Source organism: Sphaeramia orbicularis, chromosome 17, assembly GCF_902148855.1.
Source record: "Sphaeramia orbicularis chromosome 17, fSphaOr1.1, whole genome shotgun sequence".
NCBI lineage: Eukaryota > Metazoa > Chordata > Actinopteri > Kurtiformes > Apogonidae > Sphaeramia > Sphaeramia orbicularis.
In genome coordinates this window covers 39,987,486-40,000,206 of record NC_043973.1, presented here as the reverse complement: position 1 = coordinate 40,000,206, position 12,721 = coordinate 39,987,486, and the positions used below count along the sequence as shown (strand labels likewise).

The window sequence follows — 12,721 nt, the reverse complement described above, 5'->3', positions numbered from 1 at the left end:
GTCTGACAGAGCAAGCACAAACCTTTCTCTAAATAAGCTTTGGGAGCCCAGTGGGGGTCTCCGTCAGCGTAGGGATCGCTGTAATGAACCACCGCTGCCTCCTCTTCCTCGTAATCCACAGGTGGGGGAGGAGGCGGGGGGGAGGGCTCCTCAAACACAGCCATGTCCTCTGGTGGGGGAGGAGGAGGAGGAGCTGGGCTGTCTGTTACTGAAGGAGAACACAGATAGGAATCAAATGAGAAAAGCAGAATTAAAGATGAGACAACAGAAACTAGGCTTGTTGTCCCGCAGCCATTTTCCAAATCTCTTTCAGAAATGTTTGGACGGATTTTCGATTAGAAAAATTCAATACATTTACATTTTCTTTTCTGTTTTTATCAGTAAATAGAGCAAAGAAGTTCCATATAATTCAATCTGAGTTTGCCATGGCATACATACTACCAGATTAATTGTTCAAATAGATAATAATCATTATCTAAACAAACAGAAACTTATAGGATTAGTTTCACTTTGAAAACCTTTGCATTGATTTTTTTTCTTTGCATTACACGTGTAGTGTATTGCTCACTAGAGGGCAGCTTCGGGTCTTTCTCCAGCAACTCTGGCATTTGTAGTACTATTCAGTTTCTCAACTCACAAAAACTGAGAAAAAAAAAGTTGTTAAAGAGCCAATTTATCACATTTTGCTTTTCACAGGAAGTCATTTTACTTGTGCCTTAAGAGACGTTAAGAATGTCCGTGTTTCTGTGGCCTCTGCTCAAAAGGGTGAATTAATTTCCCTTGAATAATTAGCAGCGGATGTTTTAGCCTACACACTGAATACGCTCCCTGAATATTCCCTGGAGTCCACTTTAAAGAAAACCAACAATGGATGCTGTAAAGGTCCAGCATAAAAGGAACATAATTGGCTCTACATGTACAAATACAAAGGAGTAAATGGGTGATCTGTGATTAAAAATAACTGATAAAGGCTTCACTTGGCCCTGATACGTTGTCATGGTTCCTTCAGACACATTTGTTTGTGTTAAGCCTTACGTCCTCTTGGAAAAACTCTCTGCAGCCTTGAATGATTAAAGCTAAATTACATTATTATTATTCTTGTTATTATTATTATTGTTATTTGTTTTTATTTTTTTTTATTTATTGATTTCCTACTCCCCCCATTTATTTATTTATTCCTTTGCTTTTCTTTTTGTCTTTACTCAGCAATTTGCCTGAAAACCAATGACCATTTTGTCTCTGTAAGAGGCACCCCTTGTACAACCATAACATTATTAGCAGTTTCTACCAACACCCTTTATCTGGTTGTTATTATTAGTGTTACTATGAATTCTGGTTCAATATGATTTATGCTAATATCATCACTAATATTACCACTGTTGTTAATGATAATAGATTGGGTCCCCCCCCCTGTTTTATTATCATTTATTGTTGTTACCAACTCCTTTGTCTTTTCTTTCTTTTTTCCTCACACACACACACACACACACACACACACACACCAACCTTACAAGGATGAATATATAATTAGTATCTGTTTTTGTCTCGTCTTACTTGTTGTCATGTCTTTCACATGTTTTGTTATGTTTTTAACAGCAACCACTTAGCTGGTTCGTCCCACTGTCTTGTCTTACATCTGTTTTGTCCCACTGTCTTGTCTCGTCCTGTCCCTGTACACTTTTGTCCATATGAGCCTTGCCTCTATGTATATGTATACAAGCAAGGAATGGATGAACATAAGAAGGGAAAAGAAAGAAAGAAAAAAAAAGCTAAATTGTGTCTCTTATCTATCTATATTTAAGTCTGTTGTTAAATTCAAGAAATGATAATAATACACTAGAGGATATAATGTTATGCATCTCTATAGCTCTAGTCTGCTGACACTCCTTTTCTGTCGCTGCTTTAACGACAGACTTTAAAGCGGTTCAAGCATTAGGAGCTGAAAGAGCTTCGGTTTTTAACAACAGCTGTCTTGGATTTTATTAGTCCGATCCATTATGTCCTTAGAGGTTTGTGTAAACTCGGCATACATTAACGTTTAGTCAGAGTTTAAGTATGTGGTGTATTTCGCAAAGGATCAAGCATTCCTTTTAAGTCTCTGTGACAATAGAGTGTTTTCATATAAAAACACTGACACTTGCATTGGTTTGGGAATAGTTCTCTTTAAAGTGGTAGTGGGACAGTGGGAGGGGGGCAGTGCTTTTTAAAGCTGGCTCATTGTTTCTGCTCAAGCAAACCCTTTGGGATACTGTAAACGGTTTTCAGACTCTTGTGTGAAGTGATGCTCTTTTCATTATTTGTTCAGTCTTGGTGGCCATTGCTGCTCATTCTAACTAGTTCTTCCATTTACATACTAATACTTGCTGCTTAGCTCTTGCAGGAAATGTAAAGCGTATGTCTTGTGGTTAATTCGACAAGAACATCAAGTCTAAGAATAGCTACAGTTAACCCAGTGTTTTTCAACTTTAGGGTTGGGACCCCACGTGGGGTCACCTGGAATTCAAATGGGGTCACGTGAAATGTCTAGTAATTGATAAAAAACAAAAGCAAAAAAACAACAACTTACAAATAAAAAATATATGGTGAGTTGAGAGAGACAATCCCAATACATAAAAAACATGACAAACTGTGAAGCTGAAATTGAAGCACTGTGGTTCTGTTTTTCTGTCAAATGTTCATTGTGGTCGGTTTCAGATGCTGCAGCTCTTTCACAATTCATAGTTTGAGTTCTTGTTTGTTCAGTATTAATTGTCAGCCTTGTAAATGCAAGCTGGACTGGCTGTACATACCCTGACCCAAGGAAACTAAAATTCTCACTTTGTGCAGTAATCTACACCTGGCTTTTCTGCCTCCGTCCATAATAATATGCATCATGTAGCCTAAATGTCATCTAAAATTAACATTTATTTGCAACATAGTATAGCAAACTATTACATGATTAAAAACAAATTAATTTTAGCAAAAAGAAAAAAAAAGTCTTGTTTTAAATGCCTAGGGTCGCCAGAAATTTGTGATGTTAAAATGGGGTCATGAGCCAAAAAAGGTTGAGAACCACTGCTTTAACCCATAAGGACACAGTGTGACTTTTGTGTCAGTTCCCAAATGAATTTGTCTCTCTATTTAACCTTTCCTAAGAGATTTATCACCATTTATCATAATATTATCCTCTGTATTGTGCATTTTTTCCAGTGAAAATAATCCATTTTCCTATGTTTAATTGACTGATCATGTAGATGTTCATAGAAGCTCAGAGTAAAGTCAAAGGTTATTATATCAAAACAGAAAAAAATGAAAAGTGACATTAATTGAACATAAACCAAGTGTGTCCATCTATTGTCATTGATCCAACTCCATAGGTTTTATTGGTGAATTAATGTTGTAGAGGATGATGGTGTTTCCACGTTCACTAAGAAGGCTCTGAACGTCCAAATGGGTCATATCTGATGACCATGAAAAGACGACAAACTGCATTTTACACCAATTATTTACATGTATTCATAGGATTAGTGGATCGAATGTTTAGATCAGTAGATGCTTTTGGTCGACAGTGGATCTTTAGGTTTTATGGGTTAAACACCATTGTAAATGCACTGCAATTAACAATTTGTCATTTTGTTTTTTATGCCACTAGAATAGTAGAATAGTTTATCCATACACACAACTAATGAATCAGAACAGCTGCTAATGCTAATTCTGTTTGCTCTTTAGGCTTTGTAGATTAAAACCGCATAAGGCAGATCTGACATAAATAAATTAGAAAGCTGAAATACATAAAGAAATTACTAACAATGATATGCACCAGTAAAGGTTAGGTGCATTAACGAAATGTCATTAAAAGTCTGATCTCATACCGTGATAGCAGTGATGGAAATATGACATTTCTGTCCGTTTTGTTAAGCTAATTTTATACAGGTGCACGGTCAATTATGCAAAAATAATTGTGCTCAGCTCAAATAATTAAAATAAAGCAGCGCACGCAACTTTTGGTCATATAAGGAGAACAAGACGTACACCTGTGTTTGTAGTATTTGTTTGTACTGGGCTGCGTGACTGATACCCTGTGTGAGTAGCCTCCATTACGGTTGGACAGCCACATTTCTCCAGACAGTCTCGTAGCAGAATCAGGACACAGCATCAGGTCACATTTCTTCTCCTCACTGGACAGAGAGTAGGACGCAAGCTTTCTGTGATCCATCACCATGGCAACAGACAGACATCTGAGGGTGTGCCCCCCCCTCCGCACGGTGCAAGAAAAGTGTGCTGAGTATAGCAAGCCACAGCGCCGATGGGAAGTGTGTGGCAGTGTGTGTGTGGATGCTGAGACATTTCGGAGCAGTGAAACCTCATCAGAGTACACAAGGGTGCATCTGCGTTTGGTGTGTGAGCCAGAAGGATTGGAGGTATATTTAAAACAGTTTCATCTGTCTAGGTAAATCTATTTTAAGACAGATGGTAATTTACAGTACTGTAGAAAAGGAACTGCTGATGCAAGATTATGTTGGAGTAAGAGAGAAGGACATTTACTTGATTTTATTTTTGTGCATTACTGTTATGAAATGGATTGTTTATGTTTGTTCATGACATGTGTATTAATGTCATGAAAAGGACAGAGTTTACTTTTGTTTTTTAATGTGTATTATTGTCATGAAATGGACAGAGCATATTTTTGTTTTTGATATGTGCACTATTACTGCTACGAAAGGGACAGACTTTATTTTTGTTTTTTAATATGTGTAATATTGTTGTGAAATGGACAAAGTATATTTTTGTTTTTGATATGTGCACTATTACTGCTAAGAAAGGGACAGAGTTTATTTTTGTTTTTTTTAATATGTGTATTATTGTTGTGAAATGGACAAAGTATATTTTTGTTTTTGACATGCACGCTTACTGCTACGAAAGGGACAGACTTTATTCTTGTTTTTTAATATGTGTAATATTGTTGTGAAATGGACAAAGTATATTTTTGTTTTTGATATGTGCACTATTACTGCTAAGAAAGGGACAGAGTTTATTTTGTTTTTTTTAATATGTGTATTATTGTTGTGAAATGGATAAAGTATATTTTTGTTTTTGACATGCACACTTACTGCTACGAAAGGGACAGTTTATTTTTGTTTTTTACCATGTGTATTATTGTTATGAAATGGACAGAGTATATTTTTGTTTTTGATATGTGCACTATTACTGCTACGAAAGGGACAGAGTTTATTTTGAAGTGAAATGCTGCTGCAAAATGGACAGAGTCTATCCTTAATATGTACAGCATTTTTGTGTTTTGTGCTCAGTCAGAATTTAGTCTGATATGTGTAGGATTTTTGAGTTACTTATGGGATTTGATGTAGGAATTTTGGGTAGTTAGCAGGATGGGGTATGGGGGCAGGAGATCCTAAGTTAAACTTCATCCCACTCCTTTTCAAATGCTTTCCTTTCTTTTTATATAAATCCTTTTGTTGTTTGGTTTTTTAGTTTATTTTAGTTTATCTCAAATATGCAACAAAACAAATTAATCCCACTTAGTCCTTATAAATGAAACATGATAAGAAAACAAAAAACAAAAACATTTACGTGAAAACAATGTATGACTTCATTTGCATTTTAATGTTATATTTGAAATAAACAAACAAACAAACAAACAAACTATAAATACAGTAGAGACAGTTCCAGGCTATAGTTTTTCTTTAATTCGACTGTCTTTTCAATTATCATATGCTCTTATTTTGACTTTTTTATTGTAAATTTCTGTACATTTCATTTAGGTTTTTCAACTTTTGTTTTGGTGGGTCTAGTCTGTGTATTGTTCTTTCAGTATCAACATTCACAAGCACTGCTGTAAATTGTTCTGCCTGGTCATGTTATCCGAGCATTCAGTGTCAATAAATAGTCAATAATCAAATCACTAAATAATAAGGATTTCCACAGGTATGACTGTGCGTGATTGTGTAGATTACTCACTGCTCTCCTGCATTCTGGCCACAAAGCCGGTCAGAGGGATCTGTGGGGTCAGCTGGACCATGGGAGGAGGAGGCGGGGCCACAGACACTGGAGTGGCAACAGACAGGCAGACAAAGCAGCACAGAGAAAGTGGAAAGGGGAAAAAAAGAAAGCGAAGGATATATATGACAGACAGGCAAAGAAAGAAAAAAGGACATCACAATGACAGATGTAGAAAAAGAGAAAAGAGAAAAAAAAAATGCTTGTGAGCAAGAGCAGAATAGACCAGGAAGCACTGCCGAGCAAATCATTTACACATTTCTGCTCAGTGTTCTTTTGTACGGCACTTTTCTTGCTGGGCTTAAGACACATTTATCTCATCTCTCTCTGGAAATCTAACTCATCAGCATCTGTTTTAAGTCCAAACAAAAAGGCTGGAGCCAGCAATAGCTTTGTGAGAGAGTAACACAAAAACAAAAACACAAGCAAGATGACAGTTCAGCAGCTTGGGTGTAGGAAACAAGTAGCACAGAACTGCTTTATCCAAAAAAAAAAAAAAAAAAAAAGAAAAGAAAGAACAAGGTACAAGAAAAGCTGCGGCACTGTATCAGTTCTGACTGCTTTAGCTCATAAAATGTTTTGAAAAAAAGCCGAAAAGGCGATAAATGCAAAAACAAATAGACGCAGCTTTCCTCAGTGAAAGGCGTGATGTCACACACATACGGGCCAGGTATGACTCATAAATCACCTGTCACGGAGAGAAGCCTTGAATCTCTCTAGGCAGTAATGTCTTATTTCTCCTCAGCAGGCACATCTATCTACAGCTCCACCCTGTGACTTCAGGGGAGATCAGTGAGCTCCCTTATGTGGCAGAGCGGAGCTATCATTCTCTGCTGTAAAACTTCTCCTACAGTCAACCGCAAACTGAGACGTAGCCATTGCTAATATTAAAATTCAATGAGTAAACTTCACAGAGATCATATGATGTCCCAGTTTGAATCCCTTGCTGATGCAGATGTGCAGCTTTGTTTTATTGTCTTTCTCCTCCCAGACAATAAAACCTCCTCTGTCTGTGCCGAGCAAGACGGCCGTCCTTAGAGAGAGGAGCCATTAGAGGAGAATGGCTCCGAGTGATGCCTGCCAAAATAAATTCTCCTCTTCTGTCAGGAAATCTACATATGTCCTGGGTTTCCCCTTGTTGAGCAGCTGTTCGTGTGTTTTGTTGCCCTGAGAAGGCTTTTGTTTGACTGTGCCTTCTGAAAAACAAGCCTCCAGCAGCTCACTGATGTGACAGTGTCATAACTCAATCAGAAATGGTAACACTGTCACATTGAGGTGGCAAATTTTGACAACCTTAATCCCTGTTATTATGGTTCATCATTTATTTTTATTGTCCTCTGGAATGATAACTCATGTACATCCACTACACCCACAAGTACTGCTTATAAATAGTGTAGTACATTGGCAATTACACTGACTATTTATATTTTGTTGATTTTAAAGGGCCAAACTGTAGCTTACTGATTCCACTCCAGTTCTGAAGAGCAACCATTTAGTAAACAGTAAAGGACACAAGACAAATGAGTTACCTGAGTTTTGTTGGTAACCTGGACCCCCATTGATGTGGGGCTGCTGGGAGGAGACGGAGGGTGCGCGGCGGTATGTGCCGGTGGCTGACACCATGGAGGCCGACGAAGTGGTGGAAGAGTTGTGACGGGAGATCTGGCGGGAGATTGTGCCAAACTGGGACATGGGGATTGGGCCCAAGCCGGGACCCTGAGGAACCGAGGCTGAGGATGTCGCCACTATGAGGGAGAAGAGATTAGGGGAATGAGGAAGAGATAAGCAAAGGATGTGAGGTACAACATACAGACCTTCTCCTGTTATAGCTGTAATGGCTGCAGCTGGAGACATGTTTAATAAATGCAAAACTTAAAGCCTAAAGCCAAACCTGTTCAAATCCAGCAAATGCACCAGGTTAAAGTCTGATGACATAGGAAATTAAAAATTCACAAGATGCCAATAAGTTTGGCACACAGGTCTAAACTTCAGTACAAGGTATGAGGTCTTTTTCATGGTTGTAATATCAAGAATGGCTTACATAACGCCACTCAAAAATAACCTACTGAAGACGAGAGCCTTTAGACCTGAGCTGATGAAATGAACTGGTTTGGACCCATACTGCATGAATGTATTTTCACAAACTAGAGCACATTTCCTTTCAGATGAGACAAGCATTTTGTTTTTGGGAAGATTTTGATATGGCAATGATAAAATTTAAAAAAAAAAAAAAGGGTTATTTACATGATGATATTCACCTCATGTATTTTTGTACTATCTGTACTATTGTCTTTTCATATTGTCCTCGTATAATGCACTATTGGTTTTTACACTTGTAACAGTATTCTGTTTACTCTGTAGTGTCATGCTCTTTGTACACTTTTGCACTCTTTTTCTTTTTTTTCTTTTTTTTTTACATATATACAGTTGTGGAAAAAATTATTAGACCATCAAAAGTCATCAAAAGCAATGGTTGTGCAATCAAGTATTAACTCCTGTGTGTATCATGTGACTAAAACAGATAGAAAAGAAAACATGGAATGCCTAAAAGTACTGTTTTTGTCAGTACAAAGCCATAGCTATTGATGTAAGAACTGAAGAGATTTTGGTTATTGTCAAGAAAACATGGAAAATGGCTAGATATCGGCTCTGAAATTAAACTCTTATAAGCTATTTTTGTCATTATAGTTATAGTTGTCCAAACAAATGTATCTTTAGTTGTACCAGGCATTAAAATGAATAAGAAACTGAAGAAAACAAGGGTGGTCTAATAATTTTTTCCACGACTGTATATATACTTATTCTAAAACACATGAGAGTGAAGGTTAAGCTAGAGTCAAATTCCTTGTTTCTGTGCACAAACTTGACCAATAAAGCTGCTTCTGATTCTGATAAAAGACAGACAACAGGGACATGTTTTTCCATTTGGTTGTAGTTCAACTATAGTTGGTATTCACTTGATGTCATCACCCCCGGGACCCCACCTCAATCGCCATACTGAGGGTCAAACAGCACCTACTGCTTATTTGCTAACCTATATCTGACCACGTACATTCCCTAACCCTACAAGTGGCATTATCAACAGAGTGTACAATATTATTCAGATGGATTAAATAATACCAGACAACAAATCCTTGTGTGTCTGGTTGGCTCAAAGCTTTTCCTGGCTATGAATAAAGAACTGGTTAGAAACCTATCATGCACTTAATAAGATGATGTTTACATTAATGAGTTTAGAACAAGATATTACCTTAACAATAATCTAAAGTAAAAAAAAAAGTCATTACTGGTTTAGACGAAAGACTTTAATTTTATTTTGAAATATACAAATGATCTTAAGAGTGACACATGAAATCCTCCCAAGATTGACAATGACAAACGATCTCTCTGTTGTACACATCTACATATTTCTTGTGTTTACGTGTACAGGGTGGGGAAGCAAAATTTACAATATTTTGAGGCAGGGATTGAAAGACAGTGTATGACCAATTAGTTTATTGAAAGTCATGAGAATTTATTTGCCACAAGAAAATTTACCTAATAGAAAATGTTTTTATTCTATGTGTCCTCCTTCGTTCTCAATAACTGCCTTCACACGCTTCCTGAAACTTGTGCAAGTGTTCCTCAAATATTCGGATGACAACTTCTCCCATTCTTCTTTAATAGTATCTTCCAGACTTTCTCGTAATAGTTTTGCTCATTGTCATTCTCTTCTTTACATTATAAACAGTCTTTATGGACACTCCAACTATTTTTGAAATCTCCTTTGGTGTGACGAGTGCATTCAGCAAATCACACACTCTTTGACATTTGCTTTCCTGATTACTCATATGGGCAAAAGTTTCTGAAAAGGTATGGATAATAGTGTTAGGTATGATTACGACATCAATATATGTTTGGTTTCAAAACAATTGACGTAGTGCCTGCTGACAAAAAAACAACTAAATATTCATTGTAAATTTTGCTTCCCCACTCTGTATATCAGTGTGCTAAGTCTGGTCCGAAACGCCTTTATCCCAGGGTTTGAAATGTCCAGGCTGGGTGTGAACTGTCTCATCCTCCAAACGTCCAGTTTACGAAAAGACGTGCTCCCGTGAATAGCACAGGTGTAAGTATGCATTTCTTTGCCCCTCAACATGGCGGAGACTGACCTAGTGCCCCGAATGTGTGACGTCAGTGAATACCATCTATGTTTTTTTTGTCTGTCCACCTATGTCCATGTGTTTCCCGGTTCCGCTGATGGGACTCACCTTGCCCCATGCTGGGAGGGGACGGGGTGGGAACAGCCAGAGGTATACCCACCCCACTGCTTCCACTGTTCTCCCTGCCGCCGCTGCCACCGCTGCTTCCACTGCAGACAAACAGACAGAGGAAGAGAGGGAGAGTGGTGGTCATTACAGGATGTGTCAGACAAATTTAATTATATGACAGCTTTGGACAGTCTATCATTACTGTCTCATATGTCATTCTGCCATCACAATATCCCTCCATCACTGTGGCAACAGATTGACTAATCTGAGAAGATATTGTATGCAGTGTCTGGCACATTCACACATGAATACTGGGCATGAGGCTCAGAGCACACTGTTGCATTTGCAGTCACACTGTGTGACAAAAACAATCTTAGAGCCAAAGTTTTAATCCAAAAGGACAGTTTTTGTGTTTTTCTTTTTTTTTTTTTTTACTGGAACTGTAGTGAAGGAGTAAATAAAACCTTGCTCATTCTTTTCAATTATGACTGCTCTTATTTTAGCTGATACACTTGTTTTGTATTTTAATGACAGCAATTACTCATTTTATTATTTATTTTATTGTGCTTTAGTCTGTTGTATTGTAGTTTAAATAAAAGTCGATCATCCTGAACACAATAAAAACACCATCTGATTGTGTGCAATAATAATAGCAAAGACTTAAATACATAAAATAAATGTGTTATTAGAACTGAACGGCTGTCCATTACCAGGTGTTTTTACCAAAGGTTTAAAGTTCCCCACAGTCAACAAAAGATTAGTCACTGTAATCTTTGAGCTTCACTGTGCACAATGACATTTATGCAGAATTTGACACTATAATGAGCCAGGATTAATCTGCATCAGTGTGACATTTAATGAAGTGGCATCTGCAAAACTCTCCTCTAATAGCAGCTGATGGCTAAAAACAGACTTTAATACTTGAATTTCTGATTTTGAGGGGAATTAATTAGCTGGATATCTTATCTGAATATCTTAATTGTTCTATTTATTTGTTTAATGCTTTCATTGACATGTTCAACCCAGTTGTTTTTCTAATTTTAATAATTCTAAAGATTGTTCCTTTCCAATGTTTGAATATTTTTCTGGGCTTAACATGAGCAGATTTATTTTTTAAATTGCCATTATTAAAATGACCTTTAAAAATTCACAACTGGTGGGCTGCTTCATCTGACATGTACCACTGTGCACAATTTGTGACACAACAGAAGTAGTATGAGGATGAAGCATTTACAAATGCAATGTGTAAACCTGTGGTTATCACTGCTCATATACTGAAAACAGTTTTTCAAGAGAGCGGGAAACATCTTGTGACTATTACAAACTATCACACATTCTCCCGCATGGTGAAAAAACAGCTACTCCCTAACCAAACCTGTAGCCACAACGTAACGTAATGTAAACATGCTTAGAGTGTGTGTGACAGACTGCAGTGGGATGAATAAGAATGAATGGTTGGATGTGAATGATTTTTTTATATAGATGGAGTTATAGAAATTAGAGCCCGACTAATATGGGATTTTTGGGGCAGATGCCAATACCGATACTGGGGGCTAAAAAACGCAGATATCTGATATATTGGCCGATAACCGATATATTGGCGGATATATGAAATAAGAACATTGATATACACAGGATATAACAGTCTTACATTTGATAATGGATTGCGGTCCGTGATTTTTGGAATGGTGGTACGCTTGGTGATACACTATAATCAGGCCGCCGATTAATCGGTTGGGCTCTAATAGAAATGCATATTATACTGCTCTTTGTATGTTTTAGTTTTTATCAATATCTGCTTTTTTAAGAATAACATCAGCCTGCTCAGGAACAACAGGTGGAAATTAGTACTAGTGCTACAACCTGGCCCACTACATCTGTCCTGTTTAAAGGTTAATGTATATTGTGCATTGTCCCTGTCTAGATAAATAAATAAATACAAAAAAAACAAACAAAAAACAAAACAAAAAAAAAAAATACTTGTTTGTACAAATTTGACATAGACAATACTTAAAACTATATTGGATTTTTTTTTTTAATTTGTATTTTAACTTTTTTTAAACACATTTACAGCACAGTAACAACAATAACACAGCGCAAAACATCAAGGGGGAATGCTGTTCCATATACACTCATATGCTTTTCTGTATCAGATCTGGTAATAAGAATTAGTGTCCTTGAATATGGTCCATTTGTCCCATCTTCATTTAAAAGTTACCACCTTAATCCTCAGATGAAATGTAAATTTTTCCATGGTATATATTTCCTCTATAATGTCTAGCCATTGAAGAGGGTCGAAGAGGGTCACTTTTTAACCAGTTCCTTGTGACAACTTTTTTGCAGACAAGAATTAATATTTTAAATAGGTAAGCGTCTTCTCTTTTAATTACATCATCAGTTATTAGACCCAGGAAAGCTATATTAGATTTTACAATACAGGAAAACTGATGTGTTCAATAGGGACAAAAGATGGAAAT

General features: G+C 37.0%; 1 protein-coding gene across 4 annotated transcripts in view; it reads right to left on the bottom strand.

Annotated features, from left to right (window-relative positions):
* LOC115436791 (abl interactor 1-like) overlaps nucleotides 1-12,721 on the bottom strand; it is a 42,871-nt gene that overhangs the window by 4,808 nt on the left and 25,342 nt on the right. For 2 of the 4 annotated variants that reach the window (XM_030159723.1, XM_030159724.1), the window contains 4 exons: nucleotides 10,245-10,345; nucleotides 7,524-7,739; nucleotides 5,956-6,042; nucleotides 23-208 (listed from right to left, as the gene is read on the bottom strand). In XM_030159723.1, coding sequence (XP_030015583.1) covers nucleotides 23-208; nucleotides 5,956-6,042; nucleotides 7,524-7,739; nucleotides 10,245-10,345 — 590 coding nt within the window. The remainder of the gene's footprint in view (nucleotides 1-22; nucleotides 209-5,955; nucleotides 6,043-7,523; nucleotides 7,740-10,244; nucleotides 10,346-12,721) is intronic. The other 2 variants (XM_030159726.1, XM_030159725.1) reach the window with 1 other exon arrangement.